The sequence below is a fragment of the Anabrus simplex genome, chromosome 11 (assembly GCF_040414725.1).
Source record: "Anabrus simplex isolate iqAnaSimp1 chromosome 11, ASM4041472v1, whole genome shotgun sequence".
In the NCBI taxonomy this organism is placed as follows: Eukaryota; Metazoa; Arthropoda; class Insecta; order Orthoptera; family Tettigoniidae; genus Anabrus; species Anabrus simplex.
In genome coordinates, this window is record NC_090275.1 from 110,645,526 (window position 1) to 110,673,139 (window position 27,614).

At 43.2% G+C, this 27,614-nt stretch overlaps 1 protein-coding gene across 1 annotated transcript in view; it reads left to right on the forward strand.

Moving 5' to 3' along the window:
• Positions 1-276: 276 nt before the first annotated feature.
• The window catches only part of LOC136883302 (lysosomal alpha-mannosidase), a 220,842-nt gene continuing 193,504 nt past the window's right edge, over positions 277-27,614 (forward strand). The window contains exon 1 of the mRNA XM_067155536.2: positions 277-537. Within this exon, the coding sequence (XP_067011637.2) occupies positions 394-537 (144 nt within the window). The 5' untranslated portion in view covers positions 277-393. The remainder of the gene's footprint in view (positions 538-27,614) is intronic.

The following is a 27,614-nucleotide window of genomic DNA, read 5'->3' on the forward strand; positions in this document are numbered from 1 at the left end:
GAAATGCACTCCATATTACATTCGTCTATTTACTAACGCCTAACCTGTAAAAAGACTGATAGTTTACTACAGAGATTACTAAAAACACTTTAAGGGAGCGTTGTTTGGTAACTACAATATTGGAGAAATACTTCAGAAAACCACTGCAGACCCTGGAACGGTGACATTTGTCTGTAAAAAAAAAGACAAATCTAACTACCAATGGCGACGGGCTTGGAGTTTCGGGTTAACTCGTGTGGTGGTCGATAGTCACGCGGGTCATGGAACGTTGTTGCCAGATGGTGTGGAGGTAGGGCAATGCTGAGCTCCTTGCCTGAACCATCCAGTCCAGATGACAGAGACCCGTGCTCACCAGTCCGCGTTAGTCAGCTGCGCTGCTACTAGGCTCGCGTAATGAAAGTCAGTGCGATATGCCTGTTTGTTATTGTGACAACCGCAGTACCGGTATATAATTCATCAGTGTTTAGAAGAGATGATTCTTCACGCATCGATGACATCAGACCGCTCAAATCAGCGAAGTACTCCTGCGGATATGCAGTAAGTTTTTGTTGTTGTATGTTTAACTCCAAAGAATCAACTGGCAAAATTGTCGCGCTTTATAATGTTTTGTCACATTATTTGATAAATTCTGCATTTAATTCTAATTCATGGATACCGCTACAAATAACAATACTAAGCTGTAGCTAACGGATGTGTTAAACTTGTCACTTCGTAGCTTAAATTTCTTTATTTTGAGGTGTATTTTCAGGTTAATTGTGGGGAAACGTCAATGTTATTGTTAAATTCTCAGTGTTTCAGCAATAAGTTTTGCAGAAAGGTCATAAAGTATTATACTTTGATCCAGTAATAAGGCACACACAACCTATTTTTAGGGATAGTGTGGGCAGACCATGTTCTTTTTTTAATTGTTATATTTACAGCCAAGCTTACATAATTTCATGAGAGAATTGAATTATATGGAAGTTTTTTTGTGAGTGAAAGATTTCTACTTCTCCCCGCGTTTATTATGCATTCTTAGAGCTTGTTTGGTAAATAGCTTCCACTCTTGATTCTATATATAGTAATATATTCTAATATAAACACAGACCCTTTTGCTTCATATGCAGATTAATCTCACAGGTTGTGCATATCGGACATTTGGCGGAATGTTGCTCACTACTCGAGGTCCGGTTATGATCAATATATCAAATAGGTTATGAAGGAAATATTCCAAAGGTAGCGCAGTAGTTCTAGCTCAGACACAAGCTATACTATAAATTTGCAGTAATAATGATGATTTTGATTATGTCCTTATTGTATATCGTCTTAAAATTGATATGTTGAGGAATTTGAAACGTGCATGCTTAGTCTGTATAGTCGCTGGCGAGATCCTTGTGTCAGTGGAACGGTACAGAGAGCAGTGTCTTGGAAAGTGAGGAGGAGGGGTCAGTGAAGAGAGCGTTTTGTTATAATGCACTCACGCCCGTTATAATATTTCTTGCCACTGCATTTCAAAGACTGCTCTGTTAGGTCAGCAGCCTAGAGACTGGTTGGATCCCAAAGAGCACCAACCACTAAAGGTTATGCGTGTATAGAGAACAGCAAAAATCCGATGGCTGCACCAAAATGAGACCTGAGGAGTGAGGTAGTTAGCCCATTGCTTTCCTCATTGGACCAAAAAACGCTATTGCAACACGACTGACCCTATGAGCAACACCTGCCGTAACACGAGGAGGCACTAGCCGTCGTCAGAATGCGCGGTACTCGTTGTGGTGATTATTGTTTTATAACAATAATGCTTTTTGGCTTTACGTCCCACTGAATACTTTTACGGTTTTCGGAGACGCCGAGTATTTAGTCCCGCAGGAGTTCTTTTACGTGCCAGTAAATGTGCCGACACGAGGCTGACGTATTTTAGTACCTGCCCAAGTTGGGGTCAGAAGGCCAGGACGTCAACCGTCTGAGCCACTCAGCCCGGCGATTATCGTTTTAAGAGGAAGTACAACTGGGCAACCCTCTTCTCTTAAAACGGACCAGAAAGGACAAAAATGAAGTGGTCCGACCCTTCGAAGAGTGAAGGTTCTGGCAAAAGAAAGGGAAGATTCACGAAGGACGTGAATATATTATATTTACAATTTACTTTACGTCACACCGACACAGACAGGTCTTATGGCGACGATGGGATAGGAAAGGGCTACGAGTGGGAAGGAAGCGAGTGTGGACCTAATTAAGGTACAGCCCCAGCATTTGCCTGGTGTGAAAGTGGGAAACCACGGAAAGCCATTTCCAGGGCTGCCGACAGTGGGGTTCGATCCCACTCTCTCCTGGATGCAAGTTCATATTTGCACGCCCCTAACCGCATGGCCAACTCGCCCGGTTCTAACCATAGCATTTTTGCAGTATTGATCTCTCTATATACACTAAACATTGAATTGTGTCAGATATGCACCGAGTGTGAGAGCCTCCGTGGCTCAGGCGGCAGCGCGCCAGTCTCTCACCGCTGGATTTCGTGGTTCAAATCCCGGTCACTCCATGTGAGATGAGTGCTGGACAAAGTGGAAGCGGGACAGGTTTTTCTGCGGGTATTCAGATTGCCCCAGAGGAGTGCGACAGGCTTCGGCAGCCGCCACAATTCCCATCCTCGCCGGTAGAGGAGGGGCTTCATTCACTCTATCCTGACCCAGTCGAATGACTGGAAACAGGCTGTGGATTTTCATTTTTCATGCACCGAGTAGCCAGTTGGCGTTGTCTCTGACTTCTCACTAAGGCACCTGTGGCTCGAATCGCAACCACTGTATGTGAGAAAAGGTCACGCTCCTGAAGTTCGTATTCCATGTAAAACTGGAGGTTCCGTGCTTATGATCAGCATATTAATACCCACATAAACCACCTTCCTCTTTGTACATTTCTTTCTAAATATTTATTCAAGCTGATGTCTCATTTACCAAATTCGTCATAACAACCTCCAAGAACATAACGTTTCCAAATGTTTCTGTTTTGAACGAGTTGATTATGACGAGCAACTGCAGTTCACACGCTCCTGAAAACAATTTGGTTATATTCTGGACAATGGAATGACGGAATTCAAGTTCGCACTAGCTCTTACTAAGTTGGTAAATTACGAAGTACAGTACACATGCCATTTGTAATTATCCGTTTATCCGTCAAGTTCAATAGTATGACATCAGAGCAGGCTACCTCGTACTTATGCCAGATAGCGTAGACGGCGTAGGCATAGACAGACAGATCCGAACATCGCGAGTTCGATTGCCGTTCAGGGCACCTACTTTTATTTGTGCATTTTAAATATATACGCTTCGACATTCACCTTATGGATGTCGTTGTTAGTTAGATTGCTTATAGTTAATTCGATTCATTCCATTCTTGCGATGTCCAAGGGAAAATCGTGATACATTTTACTACCTACAGTCTGATACCCTCGCACCTTGGTGCGTAGACCGTGGGTCAGGCGTGTTTGTCGGCAACAGAAGCCGGTCGTAGGGAAGGTGTTCCCACTTGTATTGCTAGGATGATCCAAGCTTCTGCAAACCGCAGGTGTGTCAGTCTTAGTCCATCTATGTTGATGCCGTATTTAGTTCCACATTTTCGTTTTCTGAATTGGTTTTCTAGCAGTTAGCAGACGACATCATATTGATAGCAAAATCAGCATCGGACTTAAACAGATGTTTAAGGAACTAGACAAGGTCAGCAAGGAAACTGGCCTATCCATGAATCCAAGAATAGCGAAGTTGTTGACCAATGCAGCAGCAAAACCCATACACATAGACGGTGAACCATTGGAGTGCGTGCAGGACTACACGTACTTGGGCCAGAACATATGTATCATTCCACAACGATATGGAGAAAGAAATTAAAAGAAGAATTGGTCAAGCGTGGAAAAAATTCTGGTCCCTGAAATTCATTTTAGGGGACAAATCCCAAATTCCGCAGTCCTGGAGAAATGTGTACTACCAGTAATGATTTATGGATGCCAAACCTGGTCATTAACTTCGAAGCAAAGAAAAACGCTGAAAATAGGCCAACGCAGGATGGAAAGAAAAATCCTCAACATCACGCTGAAAGACAGAATGAGGAAAGAGGAGATACGCAGAAGGACCGGTATAAGAGACGTACTCAACATAGCGGACAGATTGAAGTGGAAATGGGGAGGTCACATAGCAAAAATGGAGCACAAGAGGTGGACTTACAGACTTTGTGGGGTCCTAGAATCGGCAAGAGAAACGTAGGAAGGCAGAGGATCCGATGGGCTGATTCGTTCAAGAAAATGGCTGGTGCTCAGTGGACAAGAAGAGCAAGAGACAGAGAAGAACGGAAGACCCTTGAAAAACTCCTTAAGGGATTTCGAAGGCTAAATTTAGAATTAGATTACATCCAAGCTTTATCGGAAGCATGCTGAAGAAGTAAAGAAGCACTCTACAGTCCGCACACGCATCTCTAATAGAGAGCAAGATGAGGCCCTCTTGGCAACACTAGAGGAGAACCTCTTTCTCTCAGGTGTTTGACAATTTCCTTTCCTGATGCGGTGCAGACTACACGTAACCGAGTTACGGATGCGGGACTCCGAAATTACGTGGGCGCTAGGAAGGTCCATATGCGAGGGGGAATGTTAAACTCCGCGTGGAAGCATCACGTTTTCCTGCGGAGATGCGGGGCAGATCCGCATATACCGTGAACCCACCGCCAAGTGTAATTCTCAAAACGTTGCCACCTTTCACACGAGTGGTCGTTTCAGCGTTCACTGATGGGGTTGGTCTACCTCACACGATGTCGGGATGCTGCTGAGAATTGCGGGAACTCTCAACGCTGGGATTTACGAACAGCCCTTGAGTGTGTCCTTGATTTCAGCATTGAGTATCCCTAAAGATAGCGTGTTAGCTTCCAGCAGGATAACCACCCAGTTTGTATCGCAAAGGCAGTTCAGCGATGGTTTGCTTCACAGACAAGGATTAACTTGACCCTCTGAGAATGTCTGAGCTGTAACAAAGAAGACACTGCGAGAACGCCTGTCGTAGCCCCAGCTCAAAGGAAGTTGTGGGCAATGGTGCTCTAACTTTGGGAAGAACTGGCCTCCCTGCTTCTTTGCTCAATCGACTTCAGGCAGTTGTAGAACACGAGAGTCGGCAGAGCCGATACTGATTTGTGTTTGTTGGTTTGTTTCGTAACGGCTCCATGGCTAAATGGTCAGCGTGCAGACCTTTGGCCACTGCGGTCCCGGGCGGACACTCCCGGCACTAAAAGCCATACGCCATTTCATTTCATTTCTCTTTTTTTTAGATAGTGAGGAACAACCGATCGAAGTCCACAACGAAAAGCGCAGCATTTACGAACCAGCTGCTTCTTATTACCCAGAGAAATATCAACTCAGGATCGAAGCCCGAGGAGCAATTCTTAGTTTGTTAGTGAATTATGTGGGAAGTATACATTAGAAAATTACTTCATCAAACAAGTGACCCTGTCTACTCTCAAAGGATCACTTCGAATTCTGAAATATCATTTGTATGGTACTCAGTAGGAAATGGGATGACCCTCTGTGGCTCAGGCGGAAGCGCGCCGGCCTCTCGCCGCTGGGTTCCGTGGTTCAAATCCCGGTCACTCCAAGTGAGTTTTGTGCTGGACAAAGCGGAGGAGGGACAGGTTTTTCTCCGGGTACTGTGGTTTTCCCTGTCATTTAATTCCAGCAACACTCTCCAGTATCATTTCATTTCATCTGTCAACCATTAATCATTGCCCCAGAATAGTGCGACAGGCTTCGGCAGCCGGCACAGGAGGCTACTTATCCTCGCCGCCAGATGGGGGCTTCATTTATTTCACTCCTGACGCGGTCGAATAACTGGAAACAGGCTGTGGATTTTCATTTTATTTTCAGTAGGGAATGGGTAATTTTTGTTTAGAAAACTATTCTTTTTCGTGTATTAAAAAAACCCTTCCTTTTTAACTGTTTACCCTCCAGGGTCGGTTTTTCCCTCGGACTCAGCGAGGGATCCTACCTCTACCGCTTCAAGGGCAGTGTTCTGGAGCTTCAGACTCTGGGTCGGGGCATAAAGCTGGAGAGGATGACCAGTACCTCGCCCAGGTGGCCTCACCTGCTATGCTGAACAGGGGCTTTGCGGGAGGAAGGGAAGATTGGAGGGGATAGACAAGGAAGAGGGAAGGAAGCGGCCGTGGCCTTAAGTTAGATCCCATCCCGGCATTTGCCTGGAGGAGAAGTGGGAAACCACGGAAAACCACTTCCAGGATGGCTGAGGTGGGAATCGAACCCATCTCTACTTAGTTGACCTCCCGAGACTGAATGGACCCCGTTCCAGCGCCTCGTACCACTTTTTAAATTTCGTGGGAGAGCCGGGAATCAAACCCGGGCCTCTGGAGGTGGCAGCTAATCACACTAACCACTACACCACAGAGGCTGACGTCTTTCATTTCTGTACCCTGAATTTTTGGTATGTTTTGTACATAGCAGCCTCCGGTTCAAGGAAGAATTTAGAAATACATTCTTTATTATTATTATTATTATTATTATTATTATTATTATTATTATTATTATTATTATTATTATTATTGAGACTGACGTTAAGTCCCAAGGCATATTTTCATTTTATTTCTTCTTTAATCGTCGGGTGCAGTGAGGAAATGAGTAAAAAATATATTCTTCCACCTTTCCCACACCTATGGGGTCGCGGGTTTGAGCTGTGTCGCACATGAATTTGGCCCCGTTTTACGACCGGATGCCCTTCCTTGTGCCAACCCTATGCAGAGGGATGTAATCATTATTGCGTGTGTCTGTTTTATTTAGTAAAGAGGTGTGTTGTCTAAATATGATAAATATGAAGGGAAAGAGTGTTTGGACAAAGTCAAACATCCAGTCCCCGAGCCAAAATAATTAATCAGACGCGATCAAAATCCCAATGAGCCGGGAATCAAACCCGGGATCCTCTGAACCGAAGGCCTCAACGCTGACCATTCAGCCAAGGATCCGGGCGAACGAGTAAAAAATTTACTCGTAATAAACATTATACTGTCCGTGTATTAAAGATGTCAGCATCTTTTCTCGGAAAGGGGAATAAGTATAATGAAAAAAACCAGCTCGATAAGAGGATTTGAACCTACGCCAGCTCCCATTTGCTACCCTGTCAGTTCAGACCGTCTCTATCCATTACCCGCACAGCTAACACGCGCTTATCTGACTCACTTCGTTTCTTTCTTTCTAACACATTTCCATGTGTTTGTATTTGTGGGGATTGGAATTAAGTGTCAGGGCACATTTTTAATTTCTTGATTGTTTTGTTGTCGATCCCAGGAGCCAAAACGCAAAGGAATGAGTAGGGTAACTTCCTAATCTTCTTCTTCCTCTTCTTTTCCTACCGCTTTTTTCCCATACCTGTGGGATCGCGGGTGCGAACTGCGTCACATATCTGTCTGTCTGTCTATCTATCTATGTATCTGGATTTGGCCCTGTTTTACGGCCGGATGCCCTTCCTGACGCCAACCATATATAGGAGGGATGTAAGCACTATTGCGTGTATCTGTGGTGTTTGGTAGTGTGCTATGTTGTCTGAATAGGATGAGGAGAGTGTTGGAACGGACACATACAAAAAGTCCCCGAGCCAGAAGAATTAATCAGAAGCGATTAAAATCCCCGACCCAGCCGAGAATCGAACCCGGGACCCTCTTAGGGTAACCTCCTAATATTTACTTATAATCCCTGACGCTGCACCCGCCGTTTGAACTTCGCCAAAAACAGTTAAGAGTGCGCCCTACTTTTTTTTTTTTTTTTTTTAGTACTGTACATCCACCTTGACATATTTAAGCGAGTTTCCAAATTGAGAAAAGGGCGTTCATTCGGGCTAGTCGTGTCATTAATAGACACCGAAGCGCCATCGGGATTGTACTATTTTGTATTCTGGTTCTGACTGTAAAGCATTACATTAATCTTCGTCACCGAACATTGGAAATTACATGTGGAGTGCTTATCGATCGGTGCAGAGTTTGATGTGGCATTAGAGCTTGCTAATAGAAGACCACACAGGAAGTCTTCTGTGCTTGTAACATCAAAGTTTGTTTGTACAAAACTCTCTCTGATGTGTTTCTCTGTGAGACTGTTGATGCGAGGATGGGGATGTTTCATCTTTTCCATATTCTAACACTTACTCCCCGAGCTAAAATCGAATATCCTGGAGTGGTGATCAAATTCATTTTAGTTCTGAACTCCTTGAGAACTGTGTTAAATCGTCATATTATATAGAGAAATGCGAAAGAAAGAAAGGAACGTACGATGAACAAAACGAAAAATCCGGGAGAATTGGCCATGCGGTTAGGGACGCGCAGCTGTGAGCTTGTATCCGGGAGATACTGGGTTCGAACCCCACTGTCGGCAGCCCAGATGATTGTTTTCCGTGGCTTCCCATTTTCACACAATTCAAATGCTGGGGCTGTACCTTAATTAAGGCCACGACCTCTTTCTTCCCACTCCTAGGCCTTTCCTATTTCATCGTCGCCATAAGACGTATGGTAAGGTAAGGATGTATTCTGCCCGAAGGCAGGTCCGAACCTCCGCAGAGGTGTGCCTGAGCCGGAGTTTACGTACGGTAGGGTGGCCAGTTCCTTTCCGCTCCTCCATTCCCTTACCCCCCGCGAACAGCGCGTGGCAACCCATCCAAATCTTGACCACCCCCTGTGGGTGGGGGTGGTAGAATAACACCCTCGTCTCCCCTGCCTGTCGTAAGAGGCGACTAGAAGGGGATATACTAAAGACAAGGGATTGGGATATAGTACCATATCTGAAGTACTTGTTTGATTATTGTTTGCATGAAGGAACTTTACCAAATAAATGGAGAGTTGCTATAGTAGCCCCTGTATATAAAGGAAAGGGTGATAGACATAAAGCTGAAAATTACAGGCCAGAAAATTTGACATGCTTTGTATGTATGCTTTGGGAAGGCATTCTTTCTGATTATAAAAGACATGTTTGTGAAATTAATAACTGGTTTGATAGAAGGCAGTTTGGGTTTAGGAAAGGTTATTCCACTGAAGTCCAACTTGTAGGATTCCAGCAAGATATAGGAGATATCTTGGATTCAGGAGGTCAATTGAACTGTATCGCGATTGACCTGTCTAAGGCATTATTTTGATAGGGTAGATCATGGGAGACTACTGGCAAATATGAGTGCAGTTGGACTTGACAAAAGAGTGACTGAATGGGTGGCTCTGTTTCTAGAAAATAGAACTCCGATAATTAGAATAGGTGAAGCTTTATCTGTCCCTGTAATAATTAATAGGGAAATTCCTCAAGGCAGTATTACTGGACCATTATGTTTTCTTATATATAATGATATCAATGATATGTGGAAAGAAGTGGAATCAGAGATAAGGCTTTTCGCAGATGATGTTATTCTGTACATAGTAATAAATAAGTTACAAGATTGTGAGCAACTGCAAAGAGACCTGGATAATGTTGTGGGATGGACAGTAGGCAATGGTATGATGATAAATGGGGTTAAAAGTCAGGTTGTGAGTTTCACAAATAGGAAAAGTCCTCTCAATTTTAATTACTGCGTTGATGAGGTGAAAGTTCCCTTTGGAGATCATTGTAAATACCTAGGTATTAATATAAGGAAAGATCTTCACTGGGGTAATCACAGAAATATGATTGTAAATAAAGGGTGCAGATCTCTGCACATCGTTATGAGGGTATTTAGGGGTTGTAGTAAGGATGTAAAGGAGAGAGCATATTTGTCTCTGGTAAGACTCCGACAAGAGTGTGGTTCCAGTGTACGGGACCCTCACCAGGATTACTTGATTCAGGAACTGGAAAAAATCCAAAGAAAAGCAGCTCGATTTGTTCTGGGCGATTTCCGACAAAAGAGTATCGTTACAAAAATGTTGCAAAGTTTGGGCTGGGAAAACTTGGGAGAAAGGAGACGAGCTGCTCGACTAAGTGGTATGTTCCGAGCTGTCAGTGGAGAGATGGCGTGGGAGGATATCAGTAGACGAAGTTTGAGTGGTGTCTTTAAAAGTAGGAAAGATCACAATATGAAGATAAAGTTGGAATTCAAGAGGACAAATTGGGGCAAATATTCGTTTATAGGAAGGGGAGTTAGGGATTGGTATAACTTATCAAGGGAGATGTTCAATAAATTTCCAATTTCTTTGCAATCATTTAAGAAAAGGCTAGAAAAACAACAGGTAGGGAATCTGCCACCTGGGCGACTGCCCTAAATGCAGATCAGTAGTAATTGATCGATTGATTGATTGATTAAAGACAGTCAAACTTATTCCTCTACTAATGTTCCATCTCGTCACCAGGTGCCGTTCGCGTATGTCCCTAATCTCTTCGTTCGGCGTGGAACACTCCACGTTAGCTCGTCGGCCCAACGGCCGGCCTCGGTTAACCACCTGATGACGTACTAAGTCTTAGAAATCCGAATACGTACGGAGTAAGCAGAATATTTCCGAACAACGCGGCATACTCCCACCTCATGCTGCGAATACGAATGAACGAACTAATTTGAAACGAACGGGACGTTTTAGAGCGTGTATCTTCCACTACTGCAACAGCGCCCCGTCAGGAGTGTAGCGGAATCATTTTTATTCTTGCTTTACTGCAGTGTAATGGGAGAAGTGTAATGTCAAGTGCTGTTGTACTGTTTACACCGATAAACTTTCGGAGGTTGTTCAGGGATACCTTCTGAGTATGTTGGTATAAGGGACCCGTGGTCTACGGTGGCTCGTTTCAGAGTAATTGCTTTTCGTTGAATTTGTTGTCCCAATTAGCTTTGTATCTGTAATTGTTACGGAAATATTGTGGATCACAGAGGTGAAAGAAAGTGCGGGCATGAATGGGTCAATATGAAACAGCCAGAAGATAAAACTTTAAAATTAACAGTTTCATTTCCTTTCTTAACCTTTTCAAATCGTAATACTTTTCCAAGTAATGAGTTACAAAAGTTAGCTCGTAAGCTTGAAAAACACTTTTAGAGAGGTCTAAAATAATCAGATAACAATCTTAAAGTTTGAGCTGGTTCGTACCCCACAGTCGGCAGCCCTGAAGATGGTTTTCCGTGGTTTCCCATTTTCACACCAGGCAAATGCTGGGGCTGTACCTTAATTAAGGCCACGGCCGCTTCCTTCCCACTCCTAGCCCTCCCCTGTCCCATCGTCGCCATAAGACCTATCTGTGTCGGTGCGACGTAAAGCAAATAACAAAAAAAAAAAAAAAAAGTTTGAGCTTGAAGCTCCCAATATTTCGAATTTTTACCTGAGCACTACTTCTTTCAATAAGAGTCAAGTAGACGGATCTCCCAATTTCTTTTACACCATTAGTGAGAACATCTTTGCTCTACAAATTTACACTTAGCAATCTATTTCCAAAAATTCACACCTTCCAGGCCAATCAAAAGCACAACCTACATTTAACAAAATTAAACAGCATTCATTGTCTTAACTGCTCAACAATCTGACACCTTTAACATGAAATAGCGTTTAAAAGGGGTAACCAGTACCCATTCTATTGACGTCCGAAACGGGGGAGGAGCTTACGGTCAGCTGTTTCCAATATGGCGGCGAGATAGTGACGGGATGTAAACACGACAGTGATCGGGTGTGCGTCTGTAGGATTTATTAAGTGTTCAAAATGTCTTTGGTGTCGTATGCGCAACTGTTGAGAGTTGTCTGAGATTTCACGCGTCCATTAGTGGAAGGGGAAGAAATATTCAATTACTTGATATGTGTAGGTAAAAAGTTTGAAACAGAAGATGAAAGTGGTGTTGTAGCGTTGTGTTTATAATCATCCCACATCGATTCAAAACCGCACAAAGTTAATGTTGTCTTGAACAAGGGGGTGAAAATGTGTAGTGCAACTGTACATGTAAAGCGGGTTAGTCAGAGAAATGTTACCGTTGACACACTAATTCACCTTAACAGTTAAGCTACTGTAATTTTCTACTATTAGAGGTTATGGAGTAATTTCTTGTTGATTTGGTCCATGCCAAAGCCTTAGCCAGGTGACGGGGGAGTTACCTGTTTTGTAAACTGTAATCTTGGGGAAGAAAGAAAATAATAATTCTACTAAGTAAATGTTGTAAAGCAAATAAATCTTAGGCTTTATACAGGCTTGTGTTGGAACAGCCCACATCCTAATCTTAATATTCTTCCATTTTTACGATCAGCACAAAAGTTAGAACTTAGAACCGACAATAATAAGTATAAAAAATTATAACTACCTACAGAATATGCAGAGCAAATTTGGAAAATTATAATTTAAGAGTACTATAACCTCTACAGTCACAGCTGTTTGGGGTTGAAGAATACTTGGTTTGTCCAATTCTACCAAATAATTAGGTTATGGCTTCTAATTTATGATGACCGGGCGAGTTGGCCGTGCGGTTAGGAGCGTGCAGCTGTGAGCTCGGATCCGGAAGATAGTGGGTTCGAACCCCACTGTCGGCAGCCCTGAAGATGGTTTTCTGTGGTATCCCATTTTCTCACCAGGCAAATGCTGGGACTGTACCTTAATTAAGGCCACGGCCGCTTCCTTCCCATTCCTAGACCTTTCCCGTCCCATCGTCGCCATAAGACCTATCTGTGTTGGTGTGACGTAAAACAAATAGCAAAAAAAGCTCATTTATGGTGGCAAAATACTACATATTTTCTTTCATTGATAGAAGTATTATATAGGCAATTGAAATGCAGTGCTTAATTACTAAATCCGACTACCTCTAGCGGGTTCAAACCCGGCAGAGGTAGTCGGATTTTTGAAGGGCGGAAAAAAGTCCATTCGACACTCCATGTCGTACGATGTCGGCATGTAAAAGATCTCTGGTGGTACATTTGGTATTTACCCGACAAAATTAATTAAATCTCAGCCATAGACGCCCAAGAGAGATCCGGTTTACTCTAGGTCCGCTAGATGGCAGACAGAGTAAACCGGAACGTCGAAATTGACGAGCAGACAGCCAGATGGCGTCAAATCGAAATGTCTGCAAACGGTAGCTGAGGCCATACGATATTATTATTATTTACCAGTTAAAGATATTACTGACACGTAGATAGTTAATTTACTGTCTGCTGTTACACATATGAAGAAGTTTACAAAGAGCGGATTACATTCTATGTGCGGCACAGAAGTTTTAGGCTACAAGTTTATCAGTATTTTTGATGTAGTTAAATCTTTGTGAATACAAATTAGAGACAATAACTATCAATGAGTACAATAAACAGTACCGGTACCTACGCTGTGGAAAGAAGTCGTCTTCACGAGAATGCAGACTGCACACTGTCATGTATCGCGTTACGCGTTTTCCAATTGACAGCGCGGAAACCCATCTTTCTCTCTGAACTTTTTGTACAGGAAAGTAGTGAAGAGATTTCGCATCCCTTTTATACGATTTGCAACCTTATACAGAGCAGTACCTCCTCAAATTTGACAATTTTCTTTCTGTTTCCATCACGACGTCAATGCTTCGCCATGTAAATAAACCTCACCAGTCACTATGTTGCAGCTTCAACATTCTACCGCGTGGCTGCGCCATCCAACTTTTCTGACGTCAATAAGGCCCTTGGTAAAAACAAAAGGTTAAATTTACTGGCCCAACAACCAAAATGGTGAGGAGGCGAACACTTGCGCTCCTTAAAATTTACATGAAATGCATAAAACTCTCTTTGGGCTTATGGCCCGACGTTACAGAGGCTAAGCCTATACTACGGACGTGACTAGATGGAGAAAAATATTTAAATTACAGAAATTACAAGATAGAAAATGTTTCAAACTCATATTCACCTCAAAATCAAGTTGAGAGAAAATACGAGAGGGTACCTCACTCTCTATTCCCTGATATAGGTTAAGTCCTTTCGGCTTGATTGAAATTTACATTCAAAGTTAGAAATTTACATTTTATAAAATAAAGTTACGTTACTAAAGATTTGAAACCTCCCCCTAGAGCTAGCTTTGAGAGACTATCACATTTTTAAACTGGATCTGCCATTACCTTGAGCTGGTTGACCTCCCGAAGATAGAAGATGCGGTCCCCGCCTCCGAATACACTATAGACCTGGTCCGAAAAGCTTTTATAGCAGAGAGGAAGGTTCCAGAAAACTTTGGGCCAAGGGCCCGACACACCCCCAATTGTCAATGAATAATCAAATAAATATCAAAATTTTGTCATAGGTGAATAAATAAATTTACCACATTTCTGATTGGCCAACGCCTAAAATTGGCGGGAAGAGACATAAGTGTTGACAACCTTTGAACATAAAAAAACAAACACTAAACATTCCAGTTTAGGGAACCTTTACATACCAAATTTATCTAGAATTTTAATAGTTCATCTTTACACCAGAGGGCACAACATAAGTTTATAGTAGCGACATTTGTTGAGAAATGTTCAAACTTCTTGTACTAGTTGTTGCAAGGTTTATATTTCAGATGGCATTCTCCAAGGAGATTAATTTAAATGCGCGGGGCGGGTGTACCTCCGGTACAATAATAATAATAATAATAATAATAATAATAATAATAATAATAATAGACTAATGTTATTGCTGTTGAACACACTGTGATAAAAGTGCTCGTGTTTCGTCTGAGGGTTGTTGAATTACTCTGTGCTTTGTGTTGTCCGTTTTGGTTATTGCATATTGCAGGCTTTTTCACTGTTGTGAAGGTAATTTCACAGAAACAAGGATGCTTGGGGTAAAAAACCGAATAAATCATAATTACATTATTACTCAGTAATTAGCTATCGGAGTGGTGTAGTGGTTAGCGTGATTAGCTGCCACCCCCGGAGGTCCGGGTTCGATTCCCGGCTCTGCCACGAAAATTTGAAAAGTGGTACAAGGGCTGGGACGGGGTCCACTCAGCCTCGGGAGGTCAACTGTGTAGAGGTGGGTTCGATTCCCACCTCAGCCATCCTCGAAGTGGTTTTCCGTGGTTTCCCACTTCTCCTCCAGGCGAATGCCGGGATGGTACCTAACTTAAGGCCACGGCCGCTTCCTTCCCTCTTCCTTGTCTATCCCTTCCAATCTTCCCATCCCTCCACAAGGCCCCTGTTCAGCATAGCAGGTGAGGCCGCCTGGGCGAGGTACTGGTCATTCTCCCCAGTTGTATCCCCCGACCAAGAGTCTGAAGCTCCAGGACACTGCCCTTGGGGCGGTAGAGGTGGGATCCCTCGCCGAGTCCGAGGGAAATGCCGAACCTGGAGGGTAAACTGATGATGATGATGATGATGATGATGATGATGATGATGATGATGAATTAGCTATCGGAAACCACGGGTCCCTTGAACTGACATACTCAGAAGGTGTCCCTGAACAACCTCCGGTGAACTTGCATCCGGGAGATAGTGGGTTCGAACCCCCCTGTCGGCAGCCCTGAAGATGGTTTTCCGCGGTTTCACACCAGGAAAATGCTGGGGCTATACCTCTAGACCACGGCCGTAAAAGAACGTAAAAAACCTCCGAAAATTTGTCGGTGAAGTTCGGGTTCACCCTCTGTAACCACCGCCCGTATTCCGAAAACACTATACTGCAGTTCGTCTCCAAACAATAACTTCTGCTAAAAGGAAAGCCATTGAAAGCATAGCCTACGTGATCGAGCATTATTATTATTATTATTATTATTATTATTATTATTATTATTATTATTATTATTCCGGGCTATCTGTGGAACGCAGAGAGGTGAAAGAAGATGCAGGGGTGAATGGGTCTATCTACAATATCAAAATTAATTTAAAACTTGAACTGAAGGTTGTATTTCTTCAAAACAACAAACTTAACAAATTTTCACTTAGTGAACATAACAACATGTCAGGTACAAAAGCAGTCTTGTAATAAGACTTAGAAGATCCAAGATTAGTGACTTTTACCGATTGGGCTTCAAGCCCCAGGTTTACAAATTCCGAGCTGCAGGCTCAAGTTTACAAAATTTACAACTCAAAATGAGGAATAATTTAGGTAAGGGCAGAAATCCCCCAGTTCAAGAGCACTTGCTCCAAAGGTCACAATCTTTAGCCTTCCAGAGGCAACCCTTACTATTACAAAACTTTGAAAAGAGCTTACATGCTCTGTTTCTTACAGCCTACTCAAGGCAACATTACATCAAAATCTGGCCTCATAAGGGGCGAATTACAAATGGAAATAGTTTTACACAGGGGTATCTAGTGCCCAACCTACTGCGGAAAAAGAACAGGTTAAATAAATGGCCCGAACACAACCAGAATGGAGGCACATACTGCTCTCCCAGATAATGAAATATTAAAAACCTACAGGGCTCTCGGCCGATGAAACTGGGACTAGTCCCAAACTACTGAGGTGGCTCGCATGGAAATGTATATGTTGGGTATTCAGCCCGAAGGCTGGTTTGATCCTCTGCAGCTCCGCCAACAGCCGTCATAAATAGCCTAGGCGTCACTGAAGAAACGTACTAGGGAAATGAGGAGTGAGGTAGTTTCCCGTTGCTTTCCTCACCAAGCCAGCCATTGCTATTACATATAAGTCTGCCAAGCCCACTGAAATGCACGCACCAACTGACCCTATGAGCGATATTTTCACACCATTCATAACAGGGACTGGCTGCATAAGCAATGGTATTACTAGCACAACTCATAGCTCAGCCACTTTCATATTGTCAAAGCCAAGGATGAGACTAAGACAGGTCAATGAAAGTAACAAATTTGATATAGCCCATACCAGAAGACATAGTGCATGTAAACACTACATCTCGTCAGCAAAGGCATCGCAATAACTTTAATATATTACGGGAACGAAAGGAAGCGAAATCGTAGTCACCTCAAACCAGGATGAAGGGGAGCTCGAGAGGGTAACTCACTCTCTATCCCCGATTTCCTGTTAAAGACTTTATGCAATTTACATGAAAAGGAAGAAGTTTACATTAAAAGGGTTACATAGTTAGAAATTCTGACCTTCCCCTCGGATAAGTATGCGGAAACAGCAAGAAAGATTGAATTTACGTGGCCATTACCTGGTAGATGTTCTGCCGACTGAAGGAAGAACACACGCACTCAGAAAGACGACGACCAATAGGCAAGGAAACTCAAAAAGCCGTACCCAAAAGTTCCACTGAAAACTGAACAAGAAGCCTGTGATAGGCTGAAAATTAATTACAGAAAATTTTCATTGGCCAGATTCAAAACTGGCGTAATGAGACAGAAGTGTTGCAAACCTAGAATTACATTTTTTTAAACATGAAAGTTGAGAAAACCTATAAACACAAAATTTCTTTCAATTACACTTCCTTGACCTTGCACCAGAGTGCATGACTATAGTTTTTTGGTAGTGACATCTGTGGAAGAACGTTCAAACTTCTTGATGTAAACAACCACACAGCAAATAAAACCAGTCAGTTTAGGCAACTTCGGAATAACACAATTACTTAATACTTCAGTATTGACATCTTCTGATTAAAGTCTCAACTTTATGTAGTAGCAATTTCACATTTTGGTTGTAGAGGAGTTCATTAAGGCGCTTATTTTGAATGTGCGGAATTGAGGTGTACCTCCCGGTACAATTATTATTATTATTATTATTATTATTATTATTATTATTATTATTATTATTATTATTATTATTATTATTATTATTATTATTATTATTATTATTATTATTTATTGGCTTTACGTCGCACCGACACAGATAGATATTATGGCGACGATGGGATGGGGAAGGGCTAGGAGTGGGAAGGAAGCGGCCCTGGCCTTAATTAAGGTACAGTTCCTTGCCTGGTGTGAAAATGCAAAACCACGGAAAACCATCTTCAGAACTGCCGACAGTGGGGTTCGAACCCACTATCTCCCGAGTAGTGGGTTATTATTATCTTATTATTATCTTATTATTATTACTATTATTATTATTATTATTATTATTATTATTATTATTATTGATTTTACGTCCCACTGACTGCTTTTATGGTTTTCGAAGACGCCGAGGTGCCGGAAGTTTGCCCTACAGGAATTCATTAACGTACCAGTAAATCTACCGACACGAGGCTGACGTATTTGAGCACCTTCAAACACCATCGGACTGAGCCAGGATCGAACCCGCAGGAGGCCGGTGCTGCACCGCCTGAGCCTGGTAGATCCGTAAAAATAATTCATTCCTGTCTTCCTGCAAAACCAAATAATGCCCATAAGCCAGATACCAACAATATACGAAAACGTGTGTATGCTGTATATGGAGACAAGTTTTTCACTTATGTTACAGAATATTAATACATTTTCGTCTGTTATTTGCGTATGAATGTCAAAACATCTAAAAATGAGAACTTTGTTCTTTTAAATTATGCAGTAAACAACCTAATGATTTTTGGCAGTTACAGTCGTGGTGGTGGTGGTGGTGGTGGTGGTGGTGGTCATTGGTTTAAGAGGAAGTATAACTAGGCAACCATCCTCTTTTAGCACTTATCAGAGAGGAAAAATTGAAGGGGTCCGACACTTTGAAAAATGAAGGCATTGGCCAAAGGAAGATAAGGGCCACGAAAGTCCTGACAATGAAAGACTCCCTAGGCCACGCAACCTAATACCGTCGGAGTGTGAAAAGAACAAGTGTTGATCAAGGGAGGTCGGATAGGATAGATAAAAGTGAGAAGCCTGGCACAAGTAAGTGGAAGCTATGCCAGGAGTCGGCTAAAGGCCTCGCGGTCGCCAACCCACGCTCTAAAGTTCAGATCCCCTGGGGCCCCTTTTAGTCGCCTCTTACGACAAGCAGGGGATACCGTGTTTGTATTCGTCGTCTGCGACCCACATCCAAAGTGGGTTTTTGGCAGTTACAGAGTCAGATAATATAAATGACGAAACTTTCTTTAGTTGTTTTTCTTGCATGGTTATATTTATGGTTTCATTTTAAAAAGCAAGCAAGAGGAAACCTACGAGAATAGTTTTCTGGCGCTCGCAGACCTAGCATAACCTATCTTTGCAATCTGGTACAATCGTGGTAGATTTTGAAAAAGTTATTCATAACGCGATTACTGAAGTATGGGCCGATCCAAAATTAATGGGTATAGATTGTATTTGACGAAAACATGTCTATCTGTCTGTCTGTCTGTCTGTCGAGAAGTTTTCATTCCCCGCCCGTCGGACGGGGCGGGCCCTCTTGATCGTTACGCGATCTCTCGGGCCAGGAGAAGTGAAGAGAATTGGGAGGTGTGAGAAATGAAGACGGTGGGTGATGCGAATTGATGTTAGGTGGAGAAGTGATGAGGGCCTCTTGGCTGAGGAGATGTGGGTTAGGGAGTAGTGAAGGTTCAAACTGGAGTTCCGATGTGTGAGATGAGGAGGTGAAGCGTAGCTGAGATGTTACATAGGGAGGTGGTGAGAAGTCGGAGTAGGTCAGCTGTTAGAGGTGATGGGATGAAGGAGGACGTTGAAGGAAGGGGTGGACTGACTTGTGGTGGAGGTCGATATGGGGAGGGGGGGGGGGCAGGTCGGGGTCGATTACGTGAGGTGTGTGAGGGTCTGGGAGGGGAGCGGGAAGGTTCCACGGTGAGTTGTCGACCGTAGAGGCGTGCGCCGTTGGTGATGAGGCGTTGGACTTCCTCTTCAGTTTGCAGGTGAAGACGGACTAAGTATGTTGGTCCCGAGGAATTCCAGATGCGGAAGGCTCGCTGGACAGGGATGCCTTCGTGGTTGAGCTCGTGGATGACGTCTCTGTCAGAAATGAGGGGATCCACGCCGCGGAGGACACAACTATACATGATGTTGCGGGCTGGTTGTAGCTGAGGCGATGGTGATGGTTGTGCGGCATCTGCTTAAGGGGTGGCTGCGTTGCTGGTGGCGTCGTAGAGCTTTCTTCGGCGGTGGTTGGCGAGTGGTTAGCGTGGAGGAATGTAAAGAAAACTGGGTGGATCAGGGTATGTTCGCTGAGGAAGTGTCGAGGTAACAATCGATGAAGGGTTGGAGGACGTAACAGTTGTGATAGGAATGGGAAGAAAGGTAAAAGCGCAGGTGGTGGTGGTGGTGGTGGTGGTGAGGCTAATTTCCAGTGCCGAGTCGGCCTATATGCTTTATTAGGTCGGCGGGGAGCTGATAGTAGAGATGAATAGCCACCCAGCCGATCAAAAATGAAGAAGTATTGCGTCGGAGGTCGGAGACGTTCAGTTGCAAAGAGTATGCCGAGAAGCAACACTCTTTGAAGGGAAACCAGAGCTCCGAAAACATGGTCGAGAAGAAAAAAAAAATCTTGGTTTGTCAAACGAGTATCGGATTAACGCCCCAAAAGTACGATCGGTGCGAGTAGGCCAACTTCGGGATGAGACGCACTACGACCGTTGTCCTGTGTTCCTGTTCTCTTACACCTGTACTCGTCTTTATCTTATCTCTTCTCTTTTTCTCTATTTACAGTTTGCTTTACGTCTCACCGACACAGATACCAGGTGTATACATAAGTCTTTTCCGGTTTCACTAAGAGATGGCGCCAGCGACCAGTACGCAGGCTATGAATTTGACACATACTGCACGTCTGTTTGTTCGTCTGACATTAACTTACCAACACACACAAGTTGAGTCCGCCAAACATTAGCGTCTGTGTTATATCGTTCAGTAATTATGTCGACGTTTGTGCATGACAAAGAACAGTTGCGGCACGCAATGCTTTTCTTATTTAATTAAAAGAAAAATGCTGTGGAAAGTCATCGTTTACTGGTGGAAACATTATGGTGAACACGCTCCATCAATTAGAACATGTGGAACATGGTTTCGACAATTTAAACGTGACGATTTCAATGTGAAAGGCAGTGCTTTGTGTCTGGTGCTGCCAGAGCGGTATTGCGTATTATGATCTCTTGAAGCCTGGCGAAACCGTAAATGCACAACGCTATCGCCAGCAATTGAGTAATTTAAATCACGCATTGATCGAAAGACGACCGGAATAAACCACAAGACATGGCAAAGTGATTTTGTTACATGACAATGCGCCGCCTCACAGCAAAACCAGTGAAAGACACCTGGAAATCACTTGGACGGGACATCCTTCAGCACCCGCCGTACTGCTCCAACCTGGCGCCATCTATTCACCTCTCATATCAATGGGGCACGCGCTCGCAGAGCACACTTCAGCAATTTCGAGCCGGACTGAGTGGCTCAGATGGTTAAGGCGCTGGCCTTCTAACCCTAACTTGGCAGGTTCGATCCTGGCTCAGTCCGGTGGTATTTGAAGGTGCTCAAATACGACAGCCCCGTGTCGGTAGATTTACTGGCACGTAAAAGAACTCCTGCGGGACTAAATTCCGGCACCTCGGCGTCTCCGAAGACCTTAAAAAGTAGTTAGTGGGACGTAAAGCAAATAACATTATTATTATTATTATTATTATTATTATTATTATTATTATTATTATTATTATTATTATTATTATTATTATAATTAGCAATTTCGAGGTTGGAAAATGGCTCGACGAATGGTTTGCCACAAGAAACAAGCAGTTTTTCTGATTTGGTATTCATAACTTAGCTGAAAGATGAGCGAAGTGTGTAGAAGCCGATGGCCAATATTTTCAATAAACAAAAAATGAATTTCCCTTGAAAATTACGTGTTTTTTGTTTACAAAAAAACGGCCACAACTTATGCATACACCTGGTAGGTCTTACGGCGACGATGGAATAGGAAAAGGCTAGCATTTGCCTCGTGAGAAAACGGGAAACCACGGAAAACCATCTTCATAGCTGCCGACAGTGGGGTACCCATTATCTCCCGAATGCAAAATCACAGCTGCGCGACCCTAACCGCACGGCCAACTCTCCCTCGGTTTTCTTTGTTTATTCGGCTTTCTTCCCCTTGATGTGTGTTGATGCCCGCCTCTTGATGAATTTAGGAAGCAGAAACAAGCTCGTCGGGGTCTGAGAAGGAACTGCTGTAGAATTGGGATTGATGAGGGGAGGGCCTACCAATCTGAATGTGGCAGTCAGTGCATTAAGAAATGTTTTTTTTTTTCTTGTTTTCTTCTCGTTTTGTTTGTGCTTGTCTCTTCTTCCTCACTGACCTGCCATTATATTTATCCCGTTATGTGTCCCTTCTCCTGTTCCTGCCGCTCTCTATAAGACTTGAAGTGGCGCTTGTTTGTTAACTTTGTATGCATTATTTTAGAGTAGTAGCCGGTTATTTTGGGTTCATTTCCCGGCTGTGACACGTATTAAGACTGGTTTGAGTGTCTTGGGGGCTGCGTATCCGAGGCGGTAAAGACGTGTACGATTCACCCTGAACGACGAGGGTTCAAGATGTCGAAACATTGGGAGAGGAGACTTCCACTTCTTGGTTGCCACATGGCCCTGAGGTTCACTGAACGTACAGCAGAAACGAGGGCCAGGTTATTGCTGTGGACATAGGCGGCTGCTTCCAGACCAGAAGTACATAGATTCCAACAAATCATATATACCGAGCTCGATAGCTGCAGTCGCTTAAGTGCGGCCAGTATCCAGTAATCGGGAGATAGTGGGTTCGAGCCCCACTGTCGGCAGCCCTGAAGATGGTTTTCCGTGGTTTCGCATTTTCACACCAGGCAAATGCCGGGACTGTACCTTAATTGAGGCCACGGCCACTTCCTTCCAATTCCTAGGCCGTTCCTATCCCATCGTCGGCATAAGACCTATCTGTGTCGCTGCGACGTAAAGCAAATAGAAAAAACAAAAACAAAAACAAAACAAACAAATCATATCCTATGCCGATGACGTGATTATTGCTAGAAGTACAGAAACACTTAGAATAGCTCTTTCTTAATTGTTGTTTATTTGAATTCTATAATGTATCTCAGATTTAGTCTACTGGAATATAGGATCATACAGTTCTTCTTTCTTTCTTTCTTTCTTAATCTGTTTACCCTCCAAAATCGGCTTTTCCCTCGGACTCAGCGTGGGATCCTACCTCTACCGCCTCAAGGGCAATGTCGTGGAAAGTGAGACATTGGATCGGGAGATACAACTGGGGAGAATGACCAATACCTCGCCCAGGCGGCCTCATCTGCTATGCTGAACAGGGGCTCTGTGGGGGGGATTGGACGATTGGAAGGGACAGACAAGGAAGAGGGAAGGAAGCGGCCGTGGCGTTAAGTTGGGTACCATTCCGGCATTTGCAAGGAGAAGTGGGAAACCACGGAATACCATTTCCAAGATGGCTGAGTGGGAATCGAACCCACCTCTACTCACTTGACCTCCCGAGGCTGAGGGGACCCCGTTCCAGCCCTCGTACCACTTTTTCAAATTTCGTGGCAGAACCGGGAATCGAACCCGGGTCTCCGGGGGTGGCAGCTAATCACACTAACCACTACACCACAGAGGCGGATATCATAGATTTACTTGAAATTAATTCTTTAACGTGAAATTTGAGGGTTCAGCATAGCAGATGAGACCACTTGGGCGAGGTACTGTTCATCTTCCCCACGTGTATCCCCCGACCCAGAGTCTGAAGCTCCAGGACAGTGCCCTTGCGGCTGTAGAGGTGGGATCCCTTGCTGAGTCTGTAGGAAAAACCGACCCTGGAGGGTAAACAGAGAAAGAAGGAAAAATAGAAGAAGAAATTTGAGGGTTACGCCATTTGGCAGGGACTGATACAACTTCATTTTTAGTTATTACAATGAATATTTTGGATTACACTTATTAGAATAATAATAATAATAATAATAATAATAATAATAATAATAATAATAATAATAATAATAATAACAGCGGTAAGTTGTTTATTATGTGAAGGAATGAGCATTAATCGTAAGTAAACAATTATGAAACACACATTTTCTATCCTGATTTATTTAAATAAATTACACTCACAGAAATAGCACTCAGTTTCATAACGAAACTGAGTTAGCATCTTATTCTAATAAGTATTTGTATACCGTGTGACAAAAATACTATTACTGAATTATTTAGTTAATATTAATGGCAACTAAATCAGACACGCTCATCAAAACAAAGACAAACACTGTGTTATGTCGGCTGGCTTGCGCGGGCTTGGCGAGATCGAGAGACCGCTGTCGCAAATACAGTGTCTTACGCTTATAGTTGACTGGTACAACCTAACTGCTGGTTACAACAAGTTGGTTACGCCAATTGGCCTGTACACCATCGATATAGCTATAAGTTTGCATTCCGGAGATATAGATTCGAACCCCACCGTCGGCAGCTCTAAAGATGATTTTTACAGTTTCCCGTTTTTACACCAATTAATTGCTGGGGCAAGCCAGCCCCGCTGTCTAGGGGTAACGGGCCTTCCTCGATTCCCGACCAGGTCAGGGAATTTTACCTGGATCTGAGGGCTGATTGGAAGGTTCCCTCAGTCTGTGTGTGGAGCTGTCTGACGATGAGATTGTGGCTCCGGTCTAAAACGCCAAGATAGCAGCCGAGAGGACTCTCCGCTCTGACTACACTACACGTCACCTCGTAATCTGCAAGCCTTCGGGTGGAGCAGCGGTCGTTTGGTAGGCCAAGGCTCATCAGGGTTGTAGTGCCGTGGAGTTTTTTAATTACTGGAACTGTATTTTAATTAAAACCAGGTGGCTTCCTAGCCAGTCCTAGCCTTCTTATATCCCCATCGTCCCCGAAAATCTTGTACTGTTAGTACAACGTTAAACTACTAGAAAGAAGGGGAAAAAGTCATTCTCTTTTCTCTTCTGACTGTGGGCAATGGGGGACAGTTATACTTCCCCACAAAACAATACCGACACAGATAGGTCTTATCGTGATGATGGGATGGGAAAGGGCTGGGAGAGAGAAGGGGCCATTCCATGTCAAGTGATCCAATTATTCTGTAATTTTTTTACCTTAGGCTTTTAGATGATGACATTTGGTATACCACTTAGGTTGTCATAACTGAATGTAAGTCCATAATTTAACAATTTTATCTCATCCCGTTCTTCATTTATAGCAATCTGAAATGTTAAAAACTGCCCGATTTTGACTACATGCGATTTGTACAAATATATAATTTTCTCTGGTCTGGTTGAAGATAAATGAATGAAACAAAAATAATTTTGCTCAGATTTAAACAGGCTTTTATTTTATATGCACCAGAACTACATTTGAGGAAAATTACGTTCCTGGATATAAAAGCAAAAATTAAAAAACGAATTTTCGAAAAACATATGATTTAAAATTTTGAAAAAATTATACATGCTCTTTGATATTTTGAGAGCATGCCATAAAATTCTTCATGTTGGGATCTCAATGGGATGTTAAATTTTTTAAACTTTTTGTTTACTGGAACGTTAGAAAATTGAAATTATACACAGGAAGCGACCGTGGATTTAATTAGGGTGCAGCCCCAGCATTTGCGTGGTGTGAAAATGAGAAACCACGGAAAATCTTCAAGGCCGCTGACAGTGGAGTTCGAATCTATATTTCCGGAATGAAAACTGGTAGTTACGTGACCTAAACCGCACAGCCACTGGTTCGGTCTGCGCTTTCATCTTTTCTATCTGACTCTCTTGGTCAACTCTTTTTCTCTTCCGACCCCTACGGTACTAGGGCCCTTCCCTTTCTTTTCTAGATATCTTCATCGTTCGAAGGATGTCCTGTGATGAGTGTTAATAGAGGACGGTTGGCCAATTGTATTTCCTCTGAAAACAGTCATCATCATCACCACCACCACCACCACCACCACCACCACCACTACTACTACAAGTTTTTATTTTCCTACTTGTCACTGCACCTCCCTTTTCTTGGCCTATACACAAACCTTCCTTTCTTTTATAGACGTAATCTGTGCTAAGGCTGACAGGAATGGCAACACGTCCCAGAGAATAGGCCTACATTTGGCATTGCATTTTGGATGAACGTGAACTTCATCATCGAAATATAACAATTTCTTTGGGTTTCTTAGCTGTCAGTTTAAATTCGGTAGATGAAATGGAAATGGCGTATGGCTTTTAGTGCCGGGGGTGTCCGAGGACATGTTCGGCTCGTCAGGTGCAGATTATTCGATTTGAAGCCCGTAGGCGACCTGCGGGTCGTAATGAGGATGAAATGATGATGAAGTCGACACATACACCCAGCCCCAGTGCCAGCAAAATTAACCAATGATGGTTAAAATTCTCGACCCTGCCGGGAATCGAACCTGTGACCCCTGTGACCAAAGGCCAGCACGCTAACCATTTAGCCATGGAGCTGGACTTTCGGGAGATGGTGGGTTCGGACTACACTGTTGGCGGCCCTGAAGATAGTTTTCGGCGGTTTCCTGTTTTCACATCAGGCAAATGCTTGGGCTGTACCTTAATTAAGGCCATGGTCGCTTCCTTCCCACTCTTAACCTTTTCCTACCCCATCGTCGCCACAAGGCGCATCTTTGTCGGTGCGACGTAAAGCAAATTGAATGTCTTCCATAGGCCTAATTATACTGGCTAAGGCAGTCACGATTGAGCCGTGCTGCAACAACCCCGTAAGCGACTTGACCTGCCAACTCGACTGCTGCACAGTCAGATGGCGTGCCACGTGCTCAGTATGACGTCATCTTCAGTGACCGGGTCCACTGCCTCTTGTTTTGTTTTATTGCCTCGATGATTGCGTCGATTTCTTTTTACTCGTTATTTGTTTTTTGTTTCCGTTTTCGGAAGGCTTGAACTTTTTAAAATTAAGATGTTGAGACATTTCTGAAATTTTCCTCGAGTTCGGTTAATTCACAATTTTTCATGTGCCTAAAGAAGTTTTCTCACGAATAATATGCCACATATCGATAGATCTTGTTTAGAAGAAACGAGTGACACCTCGCGGTACATGCTAGCTGATCGCGGTCCCGAGTTTACCGCACGTTCCGAGCTCCGATTTCATCACAAAATGCCGGATGCGTGTGCTGCTCCACCAAGTTATTTGGCTCTTTTTAAATCAGTTATTATGCTTTTACTAGCCTATATAGTTTTGAAATTAAGGTACACTAATTTGGGACACGGATTTGTACCGACGGACCCTGTACGATAGGTGTATTTTACGTCAACAACGTAGGAGCTTCAGTCACCTCTTTTATATTTTTTAACGATTTGCTTTACGTCGTATCGATAGAAATAGGAAAGGCCTAGGAGCGGGAAGGAAGCTAGTGGGGCAGTAATTAAGGCGTAAACATGGGAAAACACGGAAAACCATCTTCAGGGCTGTCGACATTGGGGGTTCGAACCCACTATCTACCGAATGCTAGCACCTCTTCTTGACTCAGACTTGTTTTTGTTCGCGACTGATATAACAAAGGAATATTCTCAGAAGCGGTATCCATGACGAATCTAAACAAGCTGTTAAGTGCACTAGTAAGAAATGTGAGGAGGAAATACTAAATCTGATGAAAATGTACACCGTGCATACTTTAACAAACTAAAAAACTAAAAAAGCCACCTACAAATTTGGAAAATAGGTGTGTTGATAAAATGAAAATTGGAAGATGTTCAGAAGGGTTTAGTATCATTTTGTCTGAATGCCTCATACTTTCACCTCTTTCTCGGGATAGGTGCAAAAAAATTCCTTTGCTGGTGAAATGTAATGTGTACATTGTTCTATGTCTTCTGCTATGGGCTAGAATACATTTGTTACTTTCATTGACCTGTCTCAGTCTCAGCCTTGGCAATAACTGACAATAACTCTGACAATAACCATTCCTTATGCAGCCAGTTCCTTTTATGAATGTTATGAAAATATCACTCATAGGGTCGGTTG